The sequence below is a fragment of the Macaca fascicularis genome, chromosome 3 (assembly GCF_037993035.2).
Source record: "Macaca fascicularis isolate 582-1 chromosome 3, T2T-MFA8v1.1".
Taxonomy (NCBI): domain Eukaryota; kingdom Metazoa; phylum Chordata; class Mammalia; order Primates; family Cercopithecidae; genus Macaca; species Macaca fascicularis.
The window spans coordinates 38372798-38394384 of NC_088377.1; the positions used below are offsets into that span (position 1 = coordinate 38372798).

The 21587-nt window shown below is 51.0% G+C and overlaps 1 protein-coding gene across 5 annotated transcripts in view; it reads right to left on the reverse strand.

The window, feature by feature from the left end:
* RADIL (Rap associating with DIL domain) overlaps positions 1–21233 on the reverse strand; it is an 80372-nt gene extending 59139 nt beyond the window's left edge. For 3 of the 5 annotated variants that reach the window (XM_074034322.1, XM_005549054.3, XM_015447044.3), the window contains exons 1-2: positions 21122–21233; positions 15162–15760 (exon numbers count right to left, since the gene is read on the reverse strand). Coding sequence is in view for 4 of the 5 variants with exons in the window: in XM_005549054.3 (XP_005549111.3) it covers positions 15162–15696 (535 nt within the window). In the remaining variant the exon portion in view is untranslated. Of the gene's footprint in view, positions 1–15161; positions 15761–19649; positions 19775–21121 lie in introns of all 5 variants that reach the window. The other 2 variants (XM_074034314.1, XM_065541580.1) reach the window with 1 other exon arrangement.
* Between the last annotated feature and the right edge of the window lie 354 nt (positions 21234–21587).

Genomic DNA, 21587 nt, shown 5'->3' on the forward strand with positions numbered 1-21587 from the left:
TCACCTGAGGTCAGGAGTTCGAGACCAGCCTCAACATGGAGAAACCCCGTCTCTACTAAAAATACAAAATTAGCCAGGTGTGGTGGTGCATGCCTGTAATCCCAGCTACTCAGGAGGCTGAGGCAGGAGAATTGCTTGAACTTGGGAGGTGGAGGTTGTGGTGAACTGAGATCGCGCCATTGCACTCCAGCCTGGGCAACAAGAGCAAAACTCCGTCTCAAAGAAATAAAAAAATAAATACATAAATAAATAATATATAATCTTACCCAGGATACACTATGATTCCCGAATCAGAAGTCATGCTTTTCATGATCTCCAAAAGCTTCTCAGGCACTTCCTCAGAATATGCTCTCCCACCTGTCTCCTGCTTCTCTTCATCTAGACACGCTGTCAGCCTTCTCACTCTGTCCTCCATGTCTCTTAAGCCATGTGTCTTTCTGGGTGATGCCAGATTACCTCCAAGTCCTCTCTTCAGTTGTATTTAGTCTGCTGTTTAAGCATCATTGAAATATCCACTTAAATACTTATATTTTTATTACTAGAAACACTATTTTGTTCTTTTCCAAGCTTCTCTTCCTTGTAGATGGCATTCTGTTCTTTCATGTTTTTCCCCCCACCTATTATTTCTTTAAACGTGTTAAACATACATATTTAGTACTCTATAACTAATGATTCTAATTCCAAATGCTCTTGAGAAACCATATAGTTTGTTGTTGTCCAAGAACTCAAGAGTGGCACTCTTGTGTCTCGTAATTTTGGATTGTGAGCTCATTTCTGGTGAGGCTTGGAATGCCTGTGTAGAGGATGTGTCCTTCCAAAGAGGATTTGCTTTGTTTCCAGTAGATGTTCTTGTACACTATAGAATTACATACAGTGTAATTTCTTATCCAGGGATTATCCACAACATCTAGGTGGTGCAACTTTGAACCCCAAATACATGTGAGAGGACATGTGGTTTTCAATTCTAAGGAACAGTCTTTAGTTTTTCCCACCCAGGTCAAGAGAGAGAACTTCCTTTGCCATCTCCTTTCACCAGGTAGCAGATTTTTCCTATTCCATTTTTCACTCAATGTGTCACCCTTTGAGGATTCCAATTGTATTTGGAGGGGTCTCAATTCTAACTTCCTACCTTTTAAGGTCCCAAGAGATTTCTGTCTCTTCTTGGACAGCTGCTAAACTTAAGTTTCTCAGTTTCCAAGACTGGCAAATGCCTCTAGGGTGGTTCTAGTTTCAGAATCAGCTAAAATTCTGAGGTTTCAAGGCATCTCTCTTTTTTTCCACCCCTAGAGATTTCCTTTATTTTCCTGGGTAAGATATGCATTAAAAAAATGACTTCTTGTATTTATCCAACATTTCCAGGCACTTTACACAGAAAGATTTTCCAGGATAATTAATACCATATATTGCCAGAAATATAAATACCTTCTTTTCAATCCATTTCAACATTGGCTTGCATGCTCAAAAACAGCTATCAGAAAGGTCTTTGGTGACCTCCATGTTGCCCAATCCATGACCCCAATGATTTTCATCTTCTTTGACCTATCGTAGCTTCATCTTGGCCTCTGCAACACCATACTCTTTATGTTGTCTTCCACATGTCTGGCCACTCCTCAGTCGAATTTGCTGATTCCTCCTCCTTTACTTGACCTCTAAATGTTGGGAGTTCCTCCAGTTTGTATTCTAAGCCCTCATTTCTCCTCACTGCATGTACATTCACTGCCTGGTTAATCTACTGATTTCCACAGCCTTAAATATCTCCTACTTACAGATTAATTCATATTTTAATCAGACTCTGTCTGAACTCCAGATCCATATTATCTGACTGCCCATGGTTGCCACCTATATTTGAACTCCAGATCCATATTATCTGACTGCCCATGGTTACCACCTGTATTTGGATGTCTTTAACTTAACATAGTTTAAAGAGAACTCTAACTCTTCCTCCCATAGTTTGCTTCTCTCTCAGTAGTCTCCATTTTAGGAAATGGCATCTCTTTCTATCCAACTCTTGATATGAGAAACCTGGGAGTCATTCTGGACACCTCCCTCTTTTGCATTCTCAACATCCAATTCATTTATAAGTTCTGTTGATTTCACCTCCAGAATATACTTAAAATCCCTCTACTGCTTTCTACCTGTTCCCTTATAACTCTAGTGCAAGCCACCATCAACTCTCATTTCAACTTCTACAACAACCGAATTAATCTCCTATTATTGACCTTTTCAAAGTATTCTCCACCTAGGAGCCAGAGTCATCTTTTAATCCCTCCAATGATCTCCCATTATATGCAGTGTAAAATCCAAAATACATAACAAGCCAGATTGATCTTTCCCCCAACTATCTGTCTAGCCACACCTGCTGCAACTTTCCCCTTTGCACCAGTGCCTGCCTTTGCTTCATTCTCTCTCATCCCTGGATCTCCGCACAATGCTGTTCTCTCTGCCCAGAATGCTCTTCCTGCCCCACCGACTGCCCACTGCTCTCTACCTGGTTGGTGTGTTGTCATCTTTGAGACTGGCTTACATTTCACCTCTTCAGAGTGAATTTCCCTCACCCCCATTCCAAATGAGCACCTGTGCTGCTTTTTCATAGCACATAAAACAACTTGTAGTTGCAGTCACGTACATTATGACATTTTGGACAACAGGCCATATATACAATGATGGCCCTACAAGAATATAATATTGTATTTTTACTGTTTCTTTTCAGTGTGGTTTTTTTTTTTTTTTTTTTTTGGTTCCCAAGTTTTATTCAAGAACGCTTACAAAATATTCCAGATAAATGAAATTTAATCCTTGTCTTCCTCCTCTTCTTCGTCCTGGTTCATCTGGAAGTAATGTAATTCGTAACTCTTTGCTGTTAGCAACTAGGCGCAGCCCAATATTCTTCAAATATTTTCTTCAAATACCTTTTGGAGAAAGGGACCTTGGATGTCACAGTGATCTTGCTCTTGCTCCTTTCTATGGTCACCACCCCTCCACCAAAGTTCCCAGCTTTTCCGTTCACTTTGATCCTTTCTCGCAAAAACTGCTCAAAATTGGCAGCATCCATGATTCCATCTTCTACAGGGTGGGTGCAATCAAGAGTGAACTTCAGAACCTGCTTCCTCTTCTTTTTTTTTTTTTTTTTTTTTTAATTTGAGACGGAGTCTTGCTCTGTCGCCCAGGCTGGAGTGCAGTGGCTCGATCCCGACTCACTGCAAGTTCCACCTCCTGGGTTCACACCATTCTCCTGCCTCAGCCTCCTGAGTAGCTGAGACTATAGGCACCCGCCACCACGCCCGGCTAATTTTTTTGTATCTTTAGTAGAGACGGGGTTTCACCATGTTAGCCAGGATGGTCTCAATTTCCTGACCTCATGATCCACTCACCTCGGCCTCCCAAAGTGCTAGGATTACAGGCGCGAGCCACCACGCCTAGCCAGAACCTGCTTTTTTCTTTGGCCCCCCTTCACCACAAGGTTTTTCACAGGAGCTATGGCAGCAGCAGACGCAGAAAGGGAAGTGAATGAACTCCTTTTCTGTGTTTAGATATGTTTAGACACACAAATACTTACCATTATGTTCTAATTACCTTTAGCATTCAGTATACAGAAATATACTGTACAGGTGTGTAACCTAGGAGCAATAGGCTATGCCATACAACCTAGATGTGTAGTAAACTATACCATCTAGGCTTGTGGAAGTCACTCTGGGATGTTCCAACAATGACAAATTGCCTAATGATGGATTTCTCAAAACATATCACCATCATTAAGTAGTGCATGACTGTACATGTTTTTTGAGTGATTTTATCTGTGTATGTGTGCATGTGCATGTGTGTGTGCGTGTGTGTGTGTTTTAAGGGACAAGGTCTCCTCTGTTGCCCAGGCTGGTGTGCAGTAGTGCGATCATAGCTCACTGCAGCCTCAAACTTCTGGCCTGTCTTGTCCTCCCAAAGTGCTTGGATTACAGGCGTGAACCACTGCACCCAGCCACATCTTTGTTTTGACTGCTCACTAGACTCCTGACTCCATGAAATCATTTATTTATAAATCCATTAAATTGATGTCTTTGTCTGTTGCAACATATCCAGCCCCTAGTCAAGAGCCTAACACAGAGTAGACAAATTTTATTTATGAATAAATGAGAACAAAAAAATTATTTCTCATCCAGGTCTCTGGCAAATCAATATCTAGAAAACCTGTTTCTTGGGTCTTGACTAGATAGAGGAGCAATTTCAAATCTATACGTTGTGACCTTGGGGAAATCATTTAATTATTCATTGCACAGCTGCTCACAAAAGACAGCTACGGACTTTCTATGGCTGCGTTCCTATAACACTCCACTCCACTGCAATACCTTTGGATTTGAAAGTGTCTCCAGGGGAGACTTATCCTGGGTCAGTGAGGGGTAAGGACAGCGGCACAGTCAGTGCTATGGTTTGGATGGGATTGTCCCCACTAAAACTCATGTTGAAATTTGATCCCCAAAGGGGCAGTGCTGGAGGTAGGCCTCGTAGGAGGTGTTTGGGTTGTGGGGACAGATCCCTCATGAATGGCTGGTACTGTGCTCACCGTAGTAAATGAGTTCTTGTTCTGGCAAGACCAAATCAGTTCTCACAGGAATGGATGGGTTTCCAAGAATAGTAGGCTGCTATAAAGCCAGGGCACCCCTCAGGTTTCCCTCTTTGCACTTGTCTGCTTCCCCTTTGACCTTTTCTGCCATGTGATGATGTAGCATGGAAGCCCTCACCAGAAGCCAGGGCCATGCCCTGGAACTTCCCAGCCTCTGGAACCATGAGATAAATAAACCTCTTTTCCTTGTATACTACCAGCCACAGGTATTCTGTTGTGGTAACAAGAAATGGACTAAAGCAGTGCCTAAAGGTGTGAAGGGGCACACAGGCACAGGAGGCTTCTGAGGAAGCTGCTGTCCAGCCATGCTCACCAGGAAATGACATGCACATATGCTCTGTAATCCAGCAGCTCCATTCCTGGAAGAATGCCTCCGAGAACTCTGCACAGGCCCTCAACAGGTTCATTGTGTCACCATTTTAGTAGGAAGAATCTGTACCCAAATTGAGTGTCTGTGCTTAAGGAAATGAATATATGGTATAGGCATATAATGGAAAACTATGCATCAGTCAAAAGCAATGAGTTGACTAGAGCACCATGGGTAGGTGTCAAAAACATAATGTGAGGCTAGGTGTGGTGGCTCATGGCTGTAATCTCAGCACTTTGGGAGGCTGAGGTGGGAGGATGACTTGAGCCCAGGAGTTTGAGACCAGCCTGGGCAACTTAGTGAGGCACTGTCTCTATTTTTTAAATAAATAAATAAATAAATAAATAAAGTAATGTGAGTTATAGTTCAATCCCACTTAGGTAAATTAAACATATACAAAATATTATTTATATCTTAAGGATACATATGAATCCAAATATATGAAAGGTATGTTGGAATGGTATTCATTAATACACTAGAGTGGGTTCCCAAGGACGGAATGACGATGAAAAAAGAAAATGATCCTATCCATCCACCAGACCATCTGCCAAAAGATTGGAAACCAACAGCTACACAAACCACAGAGAAGCTTGTGTGGCCCTTCCTCTGCACTTACTTGCTCCCCATATTGGTGAGATGGTTGTCCTGCATTAGGCATTTGGTCATGGCTGCAGGCCAGAGAAACTAACTTTCATAACCTTGACTTTGACATCATTGGTTTCTTATTCTGGGGAAATGAACGGGTCTTTTAAATAACATATATGTATACATGTGGCAGCCTGTGGATTAGCTATCCGCAACCCTCACAACTTCTTTGCCTTGTACTAGAGGATGCAGAGCCAAAATCTTTATCTAGCTTCCTCTGCAGCCAGAGCCAGCCGTGGGTGGCAATGGCATTAGTGAAGCTAGCCTCCCCTACTGTGTGTGTTAGCCACACTTGTTTCACCTTCTTCCAGCTGCAAACTTGTACAAGCCTCATGTTTTCTAGTGAATGTTTTGCCATTTTCTTGCTGAACTTTAGACATGCATTACTTTATTCTAGTTATTCATCACATCAGTTTTAGATATTGCAAACATTTTCTTCTAGTATATCACCTTTTATCTAGACAGTGTCCTTGGTCAAACAGAAATTTTCAATTTTGATATAGTCAAATCTATCTACTTTTTTTCCTTACATATTGCACTTAAACAAACAAACAAACAAACAAAAAAACAGGCTGGGCACGGTGGCTTATGCCTGTAATTCCAGCATTTTGGAAGGCCGAGGAAGGCAGATCACTTGAGGTCAGGAGTTCAAGACCAGCCTGACTAACATGGTGAAACCCTGCCTTTACTAAAAATACAAAAATTAGCCAGGCCTCATGGTGGCTGTCTGTGATCCCAGCTATTCAGGAGGCTGAGGCAGGAGAATAGGCTGAACCCAGGAAGTGGAGGTTGCAGTGAGCTGAGATCACCCCACTGCACTCCAGCCTGGGTGACAGAGCAAGACTCCGTCTCAAAAGACAAACAAACAAACAAAAACAGATGAGGTCTTGCCCTTTTGCCCAGGTTGGAGTGCAGTGGCATGATCACAGCTCACTGCAGCCTTGACCTTCTGGGCTCTAGTGATCCTCCCACCTTAGCCTCCTGAGTAGCTGGGACTACAGGCCTGTGGCACCACACACAGCTAATTTTCATATTTTTTTTTTTTTGTAGAGACAGAGTCTCATTATGTTGCCCTGGCCCAACTCCTGGCCCAGTTGATCCTCTCACTTCAGCCCCTCAAAGTGCTAAGATTACAGGTGTGAGCCACCATGCCCAACCAGTGTGCACTTTTTAAGCCTTCTTTATGCAATATTTCATTTGGCTATATAATTTTACCTTTGACATGTAGGTCTCTGATGCATTTGGAGGAAGGATCCAATTTCTGTTTTGTTTTTTTTTGTTTTGTTTTTTTCCTATATAGCTGAATCCATATATCCCAACATCATTTACAAAATTCTTTCCCCAGGATTTATGATGCATGCTATAGCCCACCCAATTCCTACAGGGTATTTGGTCTGCATCTGCACTATCTCTTCTGTTCCATTGCTTTATTTGTCTCTTCCTGTCCCTAAAACCACATAGTTTCAATCACCATGGCTTTAAGACATATCTCAAGACTAATAAGGTCAATCCCTCCCACCCTTGCTTGTGTTGTTCAAACCCATCATAGGCATTCGAGAATCTGACTCTTTCACAAAGATGGACACTCAGGCCAGGTGCAGTGACTCACACCTGAAATCCTGGCACTTTGGGAGGCTGAGGCAGGAGGACCTCCTGAGGTCTTGAACCTCAGGAGTTCAAGACCATCCTGGGCAACAAAGTGAGGCCTCATCTCTACCAAAAAAATAAATAAAATAAAGAAATAAGTAGAGTGTGCTGGCATGTGCCTGTGTTCCCAGCTTCTCAGAGGGGCTGAGCTGGGAGGATTGCTTGGGCCCAGAAGAGTGAGGCTGCAGTGAGCCACGATTGCACTACTGCACTCCAGCCTGGGCAACAGAGTATGTTCCTGTCTCAAACAACAACAACAACAACAAACAAAGATGGACGACAGCACGGCAGGGAAGGGGGTGCAGGGCGAGCTGACTTCTCTCAGTCTCTATATATCTGAAACCTCTGAAAACACTTCTGCCACTTAAACCTTCAAAACAAAAACGATACATTCTCTATGTTAGTATATTCTCTGAAACCACGAGAGACGCTGCTCAATATGATTTAAACAGATCCCCAAACATCTTTCAACCAACATTATAGGTCACTGTTGGGAACCAACAGATATTAACCTTTTTTTTTTTTTTTTTTTTTTTAGATGAAGTCTTGCTCTGTTGCCCAGGCTGGAGTGCAGTGGCACAATCTCAGCTCACTGCAACCTCCACCCCCCAGGTTCAAGCAATTCTCCTGCCTCAGCCTCCCAAGTAGCTGGGATTACAGGTGCACACCACCATGCCTGGCTAAATTTTTTTGTATTTTTAGTAGAGACGGGGTTTCACCATATTAGCCAGGGTAGTCTCGAACTTCTGACCTAAGGTGCTCCACCCGCCTTGGCCTCCCAAAGTACTGGGATTACAGGTGTGAGCCACCACGCCCAGCTATTTTGTCTTTCAAACATTTCACACCAGTGACAACATCCCTCTGTGTTTTTGGTGTTAATGCTAAACTCTGTCAGTGGCCCCTTACAGAATATAGCTGGACGTCACCCAAGTCCCCAGGGCAGGAGGGGGTGCTGCCCCTCCAGGACTCACTCAGCTCAGGGGACAACAGGGCTGTTAACAGTGCTTCTATGACCAAACTGAAGGTTATGGATTTTTTAAAAGTCTAAGCAGTAAACTGAAGGATGAAACTGGCTGTGAGCAGCTAACCATTCGACTTCATTTTCTCTTTGAATTGGAAATGCTCAAACATGTCTTTAAAGTTCAATAAGTTTTCCAGTTTTAGGCTGGTGAAAAAAGGTTTGGAGTTGTTTTGTTTTTAGCCAGACCACATACAGTGAACGTTTCCCATGGTGACTTTGTCATTGGGAATCCACTGGAAGGGAAGTCCCAGTCAAGTTGCAGTGAATTATTCCCACATAAAAAGAGGAAAAGCAATCCTTTCACGAAACTTCACTGTGCTAAGATAAGAGTTATTTTCAAGTCAGAGTCATAGCGGAAGAAAAATATTTCAAATGAAAACAACCACAAAGATGTTTGGGGACACGGGAGGACAGAACTCACAGCACCCAGTCAGCAGAGGAAGGCAGCGGCGGCTTCCCGCGTGCACACAACAGTCCCTGTGGCCCCAACACCCCTGGCTGTCATCGGGGAGGCCGAGTCCTGCTGCCTGTCCTGAGTGACAAGGCAGGACGACAAACGCAAACTGAGAGCTGGCACACAGCAACAACACAGACCTGCCACCCACCTGCCAGCTCCAACACAGCGCTGGGGGCAGGAGGGCAGCCCACTGCGCCACTGGGTGACCAGGGCTGCAGGTTCCTCCGTCGCTCAAGCCACATCCACATGCCTGGACGGCCACACCGTCCCCACACCACCCTCCCACACGCACACACACAAAGAAAACCGACTCCACTCTGGAGTCTTGCAGACGCAGGGGAGCTGAGACCCACAGAGGGGCCTCCTCTCCTCAGGGCACCAACCCTTCCACAGGTATTTAATAAGCACCTACTGTATACCAGACATTGGATGGGCTGTTTTTCAGTCAAAAGCCCAGTGAGTGCTGGGGTGGTGTCCCCAGGCTTTGTTTAGCCTGAACCTTCCTGGGTAAACCTGGGCAGCTTTACAAATGCTCTAGGGTGCCTCTTTACAAAGGGGGTATCCAAAGCCACGGTGATGTCCCTGTTTCCAGGAACGCATGAATGCCAAGACTGCATGTCACCATCCCTGAGACCCTGGGCTTGCCAGGCACCCCAGCCCCTCCGAGAGTGGCCCGGGAGAGACGAATGTCGCCAATGTGGATCAGGCCTGAGGGCCTGGGGCGGGTACTCAGCTACATAGTCCCAGTGGACAGGGGCTGGTGTGGCCAAGTCCAGGCAGCCAGGTCCAATACTGCAGCTCTCAATAGAGGGCAGGTCTGCCTCCAGGGAACAGCTGGCCATGTCTGCAGACATCTTTGGTTGCTACAACTTGGGGGTGGGGGCACAGGAGCCAGGGACACTGCTCAATGCCCTGCAACCACGGACGCCTCGCTCAGCGAGGATGCCCCAACCTGAAATGTAATGGGAGGAAGGGAGAAAGCAAGGAAGGCCAGCCCTCCGGGGGCTGTGCGCCGGTTTAACACTCGCCCCTCCTGCAAAGGCGAACCAACCCTCCGCTCACCCTTCCCCAGCCCCTGACAAAAACCACATGGCCCTGCCATCGCCCCTCCCCAGTGCGCCTAAGTGACTGCTGTCTTATCTCGGTGACAGGACCCAGGCCCTCTCTGTGGGGCACCAGCCCTAAATACCAGCCTTCTGGGAAAGGGGGGTGAGAGCCACTTCCAGCCCGGCCACATCTCCAACACCAGCCTCCTCCTGGAAGAGACCCTCTAGGTTTTGTGACTCTGGAAATCAGGGGGAACCTGGCGGCTATGAGAAGGCAATGTTTATGGAAAACAAAACCCAAAGTGCCTGCGCGCATTTCTACAGGTGGGTAACAGCGAACTAAGTGATGACTGAACTGGCAGGAAGCGCCTGGTTGACACCTTCCCCACCAGACTCCACAGGGGAGTCTAAGGTGAGGGGCCGGGGAGAGGCCTGAGAGGCTCTGGCGAAATGCTTCCTCTGAAATGGTGCAACCCGTTAGCCCAACTCAGAACCAGTGTGACTCTGTTTTTCTTTTGAGTCAGAGTCTTGCTCTGTCGCCCAGGCTGGAGTGCAGTGGTGCGATCTCAGCTCACTGCAACCTGTCTCCCAGGTTCAAGCGATTCTTCGCCTCCCAAGTAGCTGGGATTACAGGCACGCACCATCATGCCCGGCTAATTCTTTTGTATTTTCAGTAGAGACGGGATTTCACCATGTTGGTCAGACTGGTCTCGAACTCCTGACTTCAAATGATCTGCCTGTCTCGGCCTCCCAAAGTGCTGGGATTACACACATGAGCCACCGAGCCTGGCCAAGTGCGACTCTTACCGTAGGAGCAATAACTGGAAATTATTGACAAACAGTGTTACAGTGGTGAGCAACCCAGGGCTGGACTCATTCACACACACATACATGGTCACACATGCACACACATGCACACCACACAGACACACACATGCACACCACATCACCACATGCGCAGGCCAGGGGTCCCTTCCCTTTCTTGCCACTTTTTCCAGGTGATATCAGACTGTTCTCTCACCGGGGAGCAGGGACAACCCCATGCTGGGTCCTCTGGGGACAGAATGCAGGAGTTGAAGGGGCCCTAGCACGCTCTGGACCTCACTGGGCCTGCCCTGCAGGGGCAGATGCCATCCCACTATCCAGCTGTCCTTCGGAAACTACACCACCCACTTCAGTAGGATTTGTTTCACTGCAGCCCCCCACCTTCCACCACAGTGACACGGTGATGCATGCCCCACACTGAGAGCCACTCTCAGGACAAACAGGCACCACAGCAGCCCCATCGGTGCCCAGGGACAGGCGAGCTGCTAGAAGGTGCAGAGCTCCCCATCACTGGGGGTATGTAAGGGAGAGGACACAGTGGGTGTTAGGAAAGCCTCCCCACCACGATTCTTCTGCATCACTCCAACCTGAGGCAGGCTGGCACCCAAAGCTGCTGGACAAGCTGCTACAGTGAACAACCCCTCGGCTTCCCACAGCCTCCCCTTCTCTGTCTCTCAGTCGTTCCCCTTGGAAGGGTGAGGGAGGAATCACCTAGTGCCGGCTGCAAACTCACTCAGGGGGACACGGGACACAACAAAGGCTCAGCGCCCTCCCCATTCCGTGCCTCCAAGCCAGCAGGAGAGAACTCTCAGAGGCGGGTTCCAGGGATGTGCAGAGGCCACCTCTAACCCATGGAAAGGCCATGCAGGTGCCTCACGCAGGGAACAGTTCCGAGTGGGAGACTTTGTGTGTGTGCACACCTGTGTGGACATTTCTGTGTCCAGGTACCCAAGTGTCACCACAACAACCGAACACGCTCTTGCATGAAGGTTCTAGGTGCGGGCCCGTTTGAGGCGGGGCTGTCCGGCAGCAGTGGCGTCTGTGCAGGGTCATCCCCAGCGGAGCCTGGCTTATCCACATGGGGATTCCCCCCAGGTCTAGCCTTCCCCTAGCTCCGTGCAGAGGCTCAAAACCGTTCTGTAATGAGCGGAAGCATGTGTGCATGCCTCTACCAGCCGCTCTATCTCAAACCACCCAGCCACCTCGGTGAACCTTCTTGGCATGGCCGGGGGTCACAGGAGTCCCTGGGCCATAGCCAGAGAAGAAGGTCAGCAAGGAAGGATGAGTCCCTGAGGCCCAAGGTGCCAGTTCTGGGTAAGTAACAACCTGCTCCAGCCCAGACAAGTGCATCAGTACAGCTGGGCAGCCTGATGGACTCTCTTTGGCAAGTTTCAAAAACCGCCACCAGCTTACACAGGCTGTGAGCAGGGGCGCTTTCACTTGCCCTGAATAATGTAACAGGAATGATTCCAAAGGAAGTGCATGAACACCATCCTGGCTAAGATGGTGAAACCCCGTTTCTACTAAAAATACAAAAAAAATTAGCCGGGCGTGGTGGCAGGCACCTGTAGTCCCAGCTACTTAGGAGGTTGAGGCAGGAGAATGGCATGCACTCGGGAGGCGGAGGTTGCAGTGAGCCAAGATCGCGCCACTGCACTCCAGCCTGGGCGACAGAGCGAGACTCCATTTTTAAAAAAAAAAAGAAAAAAAAAAAAAAAGAAGTGCGTGAACTTGGCTGGGTGTGGTGGCCTGTAATCCCAGCACTTTAGGAGGTCGAGGTGGGCAGATCACCTGAGGTCAGGAGTTTGAGACCAGCCTGACCAACATGGAGAAACCCTGTCTCCACTAAAAATACAAAAATTAGCCGGGCGTGGTGGTGCACACCTGTAATCCCAGCTACTTAGGCGGCCAAGGCAGGAGAATTGTTTGAACCCGGGAGGCGGAGGTTGCAGTAAGCCAAGATCACACCATTGCACTCCAGCCTGGGTGACACAAAGAGACACCATCTCAAAAAAAAAAAAAGAAGCCCGTGAGCCTCAGACAAGCTCCTGTCTCCTGCAACATGCCGTCTGCTCCCCCGCCGCGCCCTGTCCTACACCTATCCCCTGTGCAAGGAGGTGGGCCTTCCCAGGGCTCCTCCTCGCCCGGTGACACAGAACCCAATGGCCTCAGGACACACCAGGCTGACCCCCAGCCACACAGCAACAACCCTGGCCCACGTTCTGCAGCCCCAAGGTGGCCCTGTCCCACCCGATTTTTGCCCTCCGCTTGGCAGAGGCATCGCATGGTGGAAGAATGACCAAAATTCTGTGTCTGACATTGAAGACCCCCTGTTCCTGTGCAGAATACATCCCACCAAGCGCCTCTTTCCTTTCGGGTTTCCTGGTCTCACGGGAGGTCTTTTTGAATCAGGAGGGGAGGGACCCCTTCTCTGCCACTGGATCACTGTCCTTCCAAGGGACCACTGGATCGTGACACGGCAGGGTCAGGATGAAAACCAGATCCCAGAAGCGGCGACCTTTGGGTGGAGGAAGGGCCCCCGGGTGCAGGCAACTGGGGGTGCTTGTCTGAGCAGACTTTAAGAGCCATAATTAGGCCGCGCGCGGTGGCTCCCGCCTGTAATCCCAGCACTTTGGGAGGCCGAGGCAGGCGGATCACGAGGTCAGGAGATCGAGACCATCCTGGCTAACACGGTGAAACCCCGTCTCTACTAAAAATACAAAAAAATTAGACGGGCATGGCGGCGGGTGCCTGTAGTCCCAGTTACTAGGGAGGCTGAGGCAGGAGAATGGCATGAACCTGGGAGGCAAAGCTTGCAGTGAGCCGAGATCGCGCCACTGCACTCCAGCCTGGGCGACAGGGCAAGACTCCGTCTCAAAAAAAAAAAAAAAAAAAAAAAAGAGCCATAATTAAAGCAACCACATGTTACTCTTTTTATTGTTATTTTTTTTGAGCCAGGGTCTCCCTCTGTTGCCTGGGCTGAAGTGCAGTGGTGTAATCCCAGCTGCAGCATCTGCCTTCGAGGCTCAAGCCATCTTCCCACCTCAGCCTCCTGAGGAGCTGGGACTACAGTACGCACCACCATGCCTGGCTAATTTTTTTATATTTTGTAGAGATGAGGTCTCACTATGTTACCTAGGCTGCTCTCAAACTCCTAGGCTCAAGCGATCCTCCTACCTCGGCCTCTCAAAATGTTGGGAATACAGGTGTGAGTCACTACACCTGACCAAATTTAGTTTATTTACTTATTTATTTATTTTTGAGACCGAGTTTCGTTCTTGTTGCCCAGGCTGGAGTGCAATGGCATGATCTCAGCTCACTGCAACCTTCGCCTCCCAGGTTCAAGTGATTCTCCTGCCTGAGCCTCCCGAGTAGCTGGAATTACAGGTGCCTGCCACTACACCTGGCTAATTTTTACATTTTTAGTAGAGAGGGGGTTTCACCATGTTGGCCAGGCTGGTCTCGAACTCCTGACCTCAGGTGATCCACCCACGTTGGCCTCCCAAAGTGCTAGGATTACAGGTGTGAGCCACCACACCTGGCCAAAATTATTTTTTATGACACATATCTATTAAGATAATCAACTTCTTCCCACAAATTGAATAAATCACCAGACATGGTGGGCCCCAGGCCCCGGGGCTCTCAAGCCCTGGGGCAGGCACTCAATACTGCCACCGCTCTTGGCACTCCTTAGACAGACAGTGATCAGCTGCCCATGGCCAGGCCCTCCTCAGAAAGGCCTCCCACCGCCCAGGCACCCACAGACCCGCGGTGCACCGAGTGCACCAGAGTCACCTCTGGAGACCGTGCAACCAGGCAGTGCCACCTAGGTTTTGGCCTGGGACGGATTCCTTGATTGTCTTTTCACTTCATTGACCCAAAAACTCCCCGACAAGGTCGCAGGTGCTAAGGGACTTGCCGGGACCCTGTATTTAACAAGGCATGCGTGGTTGCTGTGGTCAATGAGATGACTGCTGGAGAGCTGGACAATGATCTGATCAGACAGAAGAACAGATGTGGCCTCAAATATTGCAAGAATATATCAGAAGCCTCTGAGGAACACCAGCCAGCCTCCTGCCATGTAGACAAACGACGACTTCCCAGACAGCTGAGGTGAAAATGGTGAGTTCAAGAGGAAACCTTCTTTGGGAGGCCAACGTAGGAGGATCGCTTGAGGGCAGGAGTTCAAGAGCGAGACTCCTGTCTCTAAAAAAAGTAAAAAAGTAGCTGGGTATGGTGGTGCACCTATAGTCCTAGCTACTCAGGAGGCTGAGGTGGGAGGATCACTTGAGCCCAGGAGGTCAAGGCTGCAGTGAGCTCTGGTTGTGCCGCTGCACTCCAGCCTGAATGACAGAGCAAGACCCTGTCTCAGAAAACAAAAGAGGAAGCCTTCAAACACCCAGGACATGGGCTCCAACTGCCTCCTGCAGAGCAAGCCTGCCCCATGCATCCCCTGCGCCACTCCTTCTCCCCCTCCCCTGGCTGGCCTTCTCAGCACTCAGACCCACGGCTCTTCCTGAACCTGTGGCCCTCCTCACCTGCCGTGATGGTGTCCACCTCCTTGGCTGCCAGCTCCTCCACGTCCGACCTCTTCCTCAGCTCAAACCTCCGGGATAAACCTTCTCGGGGTTTCCATAATTCCTGGATCAAGAGGGGCTTCTCACTGTCCCCAAACACCCGAAAGCACTGGGCCTGCCACTGCTGCCCGGCGTCGCCGGCTTGGCCCACCACGTCACACAGCACGTACTGGCCGGCCTGCCCGGGGTCCAGGGCGTACCGCTCCAGCGCCTCCTTCACCAGCTCACGGGCACTGGAGGTGCCGGTGGCCAGGACACTCTTGTAGTGGGTTCCTGTGCAGACACTGTCACCAAACACCTTCAGGACACCAGGGGCTGAGAGCTGGGTGGAGAGCTCGGCGGGATCGTCACTGGCGCCCAGGCTAGAGAAGGTGGAGTCCAGGTCCCGGTACTTGTAGGTCAGCGTCCGGGACAGCATGCTGGACAACAGCTGGCTCTGCCGCTTCAGTTTGCTCTTGGTGGGCGGGGACATGATGAAGTGCGTCCCATAAAACATGGTGGGCGAGGCTTCATGGATGAGGACCGGGGGCTTCAGCCAAAGGATGTGGGGAGGCCGTGGCCTGGGAGAAAAAGTGAGAGAGGTTAGCGCCAATCATCATGAGCACCAAGAGCAAATGAGGCCACAGGCGGTGGCTCCTGCCCGTCGTCCCAGCACTTTGGAAGTCCAAGGTGGGAGGGTGGCTTGAGCCCGGAAGTTCCAGACCAGTCTGGGAAACATAGTAAGACTCCAACTCTACAAGAAAACTAAAAATTAGCCAGGCATGGTGGCGTGCACTGTACCCACTGCTCTGAAGGCTGAGGCTGGAGGATGGCTTGAGCCCAGAGTTCAAGATTGCAGTGAGCTATGATCGTGCCACAGCCCTCCAGCTGGGGCAACAGAGCAAGACCCCATCTCAAAACCTGATGGACATAACAGGCCATGGGCATCCTGGCCCCACAGACCTGCCACCAGAGCACCTGAGTAGAGGATGTGGCTAGAGCCTGAAGGGCCACCAGAGACAGAGAGGACTAAACGGGCTGAAGCGCCCTTCAAGGAAAGCCATTACTAGGAAGCACAATGAGGTCGCCACGGTAAGACACACTCCACTGCAGGGCTTGGGTTTCTGGGAAGTGCTGGGCGCAGTGCCCGTGTGCAGTGAGCATCAGGGAGCGCCCCACCTGGAGCCGCCCCCAGCACCGTCACAGCCACAGAAGAGCAGCGGGCAGCCCGAGGGCAAAGCTTCGCCTCTCTGTAAACCCCGTGTCTCCTGCCCCACAGGCTGCGACATGGGAAATGGGTCACAAACACAGTGGAACCAGGAAAACAGACGAATCGCAGCCAAGTTAACAGAATCGACCATCAGACATTCCAGGCACAAACCCCCAGAATCTACCCCTCCGGGCAAGAGACCCATCCTGGCTTGAAGGAGATGCTCCCTGGGATGGCAGCACTGAGTGGCCTCACAAGCACAGCGGGAACAAAGGGCCCTCTAGAGCTGGTGCAGGCATGGCCGGAATGCGTGCGTCCCGCCCACCACAGGCCACGGGTGCCCGGCGCTCCAGGCCACAGAGATGCAGTCTCCTGGGGAAACTGGAAAACAGCCTGGGATGCGTTGGCGTGTCATACAATCACACTTCTAATGTCCTTAGTGTGCCCAGGGCCAGGAGTTCCAGATGGTTTCTCAGTCTCCCTCCAGAACCTCTGTGGGGGCAGGCGGGCAGAGAAAAAGGAAGGCAGGTCTCCGATTTGTAAAAGGTGAGGCTGGACCACAAGGCAGGAAAATACTGGAAAACTGCGCACACATCTCTCCATTACTCTACCCCACTTCCATGCTCATGTTCTCACCGAAGACAAAGGCGGCAGATGAGTGAGCCAGGAGGAAAGCCTGTTTTTTGGAAAGCTCTGGAAAGAGTGGTCTGGGTCCCAGTGAACACAGGATAGGTCGCCTGCCACTGTGACCCGGGTCAGTACTAAACTCCGCAGCAGTCGACTGACACTGTCCAGGCTTGACTCACTTGTCGCGCTGCGGGTACTGCAGAAGGCTTCTGGAAAAGACGGTGGCTGCCTAGGGCCAGAGAAAGCAACCAGGGAACCCCTCGAAAGAAAAGGAGCCATGCTATCCCTTAGGGAACTAAACAGTGGAACCGTCCTGGCCTCCAGAGCTGACACTGTGAACTGGCCTCTTTCTAATATCACTGAGGCATCGCTCATCTTCTCTGGAGCCTCTCACTGCCAGCCAGAGCTGTCATGGATGAGTCCTGAAATCAGATCACCATTCATTTCCTCCAGAACTAGCCCAGGTCAGCCAGCAGCTGCGCTTTCTCCGACGACCTTGAACTCTTCAGAAATACTTCCGACAGCTTCGCACACCCAAGACTGGGTTTCTGAACGCGGATGTCTGCCCTGTGGGGTGGGTGGCTGGCCATTCTCCTGTTCCTATAGCCCACTGCTGACAATTCACCACGGCAAAGGCTTTCATTGTTCCTGGCTTTCTGAAGATGTGAACTTGCTGTAACAGGTGTCACGGACATCCCAGTACAGGTCATAAGCAAATGGAGCCTTGAGGTTCCATCGAGCCAGGCCATAAAGAAGTAAAGGAGCAAAGCCTTTGTTTCTCTTCCTCTGAGGAAGGTGCAACGAGTCTCCTTGTCAAATCCTAAGAAGCTCAGAGCCAGCCGCAGCTTCCCCCACGGACTCATCAAAGGCCTCGATTTAATGTACAACAAAAGCATTTTCAGACAGTGCTCACATCACAAACGTGCGGCTTGGCCTGTGCACACTACACCAGCGGCTTCAAATCGCCCTCGAATCTGACCTCAGCCTCCTGTGGTCAGTTTTCAAAGTGAGTACTTGGAATCACAGAACAAAACCCCACAAAGAGCCTCTCCAGCCAGCCCTTATTAACCATCCATGAGAGCTGCATAGCGCCACTCGCAAGCGCCTCTCCAGACGCCCCTGACTTAGAAGCCTCCAGGCAGCACACGCTGGCAGAGGGTCAGCCACCACTTTTTCATAGTGGTCATTTCCAACGAGTTCCCCAGGGTGCCAAGCCAAACTTCAGGTGGTGGATGGTACAGCCTCTGCCACCAGGCAGCTGTGGCTCAGGAAACCTCTGCCTCTGGAGATGAAGTCTAAACGCCGACACAAATATGATACCAAAAACTGGGGAGGCCCCCTCTAGGCAGGAGAAAGCCCACATCACAGAAAAGGCATGAAGCAGAGACAAGTGTTTAAAAGGCCAAGGCGGGAGAATGGCTTAAGGCCAGGAGTTCAAGACTAGCCTGGGCAACATAACGAGACCCCGATCTCTCTAGAAAATAAAAATAAAAAATTAGCTGGGCATGGTGTGCACCTGTAGTCCCAGCTACTCGGGAGGCTGAAGCAGGAGGACCACTGGAGACCAGGAGTTCCAGGCTACAGTGAGCTATGATTGCGCCACTGCACTCCAGCCTGGGAAACGGAGTGAGACTCTCTCTGTTTTAAAAAAAAAAAAAAAAAAAAAAAAAAGACGGCCAGGCACAGTGGCTCATGCCTGTAATCCTAGCACTTTGGGAAGCCAAGGTGGGCGGATCATGAGGTCAGCAGATCGAGACCATCCTGGCTAACACGGTGAAACCCCATCTCTACTAAAAATACAAAAAATTAGCCGGGCGTGGTGGCGGACGCCTGTAGTCCCAGCTACTCTGGAGGCTGAGGCAGGAGAATGGCGTGAACCTGGGAGGTGGAGCTTGCAGTGAGCTGAGATCACAGCACTGCACTCCAGCCTGGGTGGCAGAGCAAGACTCCGTCTCAAAAAAGACAAAAATTGGCTGGGCATGGTGGTTCATGCCTATAATCTCAGCACTTTCGGAGGCCAAGGCAGCGGATCACTTGAGGTTAGGAGTTCGAGACCAGCCTGGCCAACATGGTGAAACCCTGACTCCACTAAAAATACAAAATTTAGCCAGGCATGGTAGCAGATGCCTGTAACCCTAGCTACTTGGCAGACTAAGGCAGGAGAATTGCTTGAACCCCAGAGGCGGAGGCTGCAGTGAGCCGAGATCACGCCACTGCACTCCAGTCTGGGCAACAGAGTGAGACTCCGTCTCAAAAAAAAAAAAAGACAAAAATTATAAAAAGGCCCCCCAAATACAATGGAAAAGTGAGTTGATATTTGGGGCCCAGGGGTGGATATAGGTTTTGTAAGGTCTGACATTTATATAATTCTTCTTTAATAAAAAACAAATAGAAAATTACAAACACACAACTGCCAGGTCCCCTCCCAGGGCCTTGGAAGCTTGAACTTCAGAAGTGTTGTTCTCCCCATTACCCTGATCCCTACTTTTCCCACAGTTTCTGGAGCCAGATTCGAAGGCAGAGGCAGAGTTAGCAGTATCATGAAACAGGAGAAAATGTAAGCAGAGAGAATGTGATTCACTCCTTTCCAATAATTCCTTCTTAAGCCCCCAGAAGTCCCTGTTCACACAAACCTTATCTGTTTGGGGATTTTCAGAAAGCATTTCTCTCCGTTCGGTCATCCTCCCTCGGCCAGACCAGAGGGTGTCCACTTGTTCAAGTGCTGCCCGCTTCCGAATCCCAGAAGGCGGAGCCTGGCCTGTTTGTGAGAATGGGATGGATTCGTTTTTTAAAAGGCCAAGGGGAGTGCAGGAAAATCCGACCGGGCGGAGCATGCCCTGGGTAACCAGATCTGTTTTTCTGGAAGCGCGACCGGCCTCTTCTGCCCCATTCGCTCCTCTGTGACACAAATACTTGGGGAAAGCGTAGGGCTCGGACGGCGAGGGTGTGGGGCGCTGGCTGGTGCTGCTCTTAGAGAATGTTTTCTCTTGTTCTCAAGGAAGGGTCCAGTTTCTGATGAAAAACAAGCTCAAGTCCCAGCGGCGAGTACAGGGAGTGAGGTCAGTGCTGCGCTGACGACATGGGTGGAGCGACCTCTCTGCTCCAACAGGACAATGTGGAACCCATTATCATTTCCAGCAGGAGGGAAAACCGAACGCAGACTTCACACACCCAGCTCCCTCCTTCCGTGAATCCCATCTTTACAGCCCCCGCCTGAGCCACGCTTTCAAATGCAAACACAATTCAATCAGATTTAATTCTGACCTGCTAGCTGCTGCAGAGGGGACTGACTTGCCACCCAGCAAAAGGGACTTTCAACACTGGTTCCTGTCTGGAATGCACAAGAGGTGGCCCATGTTAACCGGGGGACACGAGCAATCAAATTCTTCTGTGCAATTCAGATTAGTCAAACACTTGACAGGCGACAGGACAGGGCAGGGCAGGGCAGGCTGGTCCGCAGCCCCGCCAGGGCCCTGCCAACCCCACCAACAGGATCCTCCTGCGGGGCCCCGGAGCTCGGCTCAGCATCTGTTATCTTGGATGCAGTATTTGTCAAGGGGCTGGAAATGGTACATAAATAGCTGAGAAACAATGCTTTGAGCTGGCGCACGAGTGGGGATCCGGCTGCAACCGGGACGGGGTGTGTGCGGAGGACGTCTGGCCCGCCCAGGTGGGAGAGCGCGCGGAACCCTACGCCCAGCTCCCCTGCAGCGCTCCCCGGACGAACGTCCCCCTCCAGGGCACAGCCGGGGAATCTGAGGGACGAGAGTCTCCTGGAGTTGAGGGTCCGGGACCCACGCGGACAGCCAGGCTCAGGCGCTCGCGGGGGGCGGCAGCGCGGACACCGGATCCCCGCAGGCTGGGCCGCCCTTGCCCGCGCTCGCCGGCCTCCGAGTACCACCCCTCTGACCAGGCCGGGGCCCGAGAGCCGGTCGGTTTCCATGGCAACCCGGCAAGCCTGCCCTCCGCTCCCCGACCCGCGGCCTGGAGGGTCCCGGAGCGCGCCCCGCGACCTCCGCGCCCCGGGCCCCCGGCAGCGGCCGAGCAGCGCCCCTTACGAGCCACCCCCGCCTCCGCAGTCACTCCTCGCGCACCCCACACTCACCTCCGCCACAACCCGCCGCGCCGCCACGTTCCCGCGCTGCTCCCACCCGCCGTTGGCCGGGGCTGGCGCCCAGACCCGCGCGTGCCGCGGCGCCTCCTGCCGGCCGCGCAACGGGCGGGGCGGGGCCTCGAGGGGGCGGGGCCACGAAGGGAGGGGCGGGGGAGAAGAGGCGGGCTGGAGCTGGGCCTCGGCGTCCAAGAGTCAGAAAGAAAGACCCGAGGAGGCGGGGTCTCTATGAGAGGGGCGGGGCCAACCTGCTAGAAAACGCGGGCTGTGCTCTGGCGCCTCCTGCCGGCCGCCCAATGGACGGGGATGCAGCCTCGAGGGGGCGGGGCCTCATAGGAGAGGCGGGGTTTTGAAGAAAGGGGTGGGGCTAGGTGTGGAGAGGCGGGGCTTGCAGCCCATCCCACAGCCTGCAGCTTAAGGAGGAGGTCCCCGGAGGAAAGGTGGGACCAGTTCTAAGTCC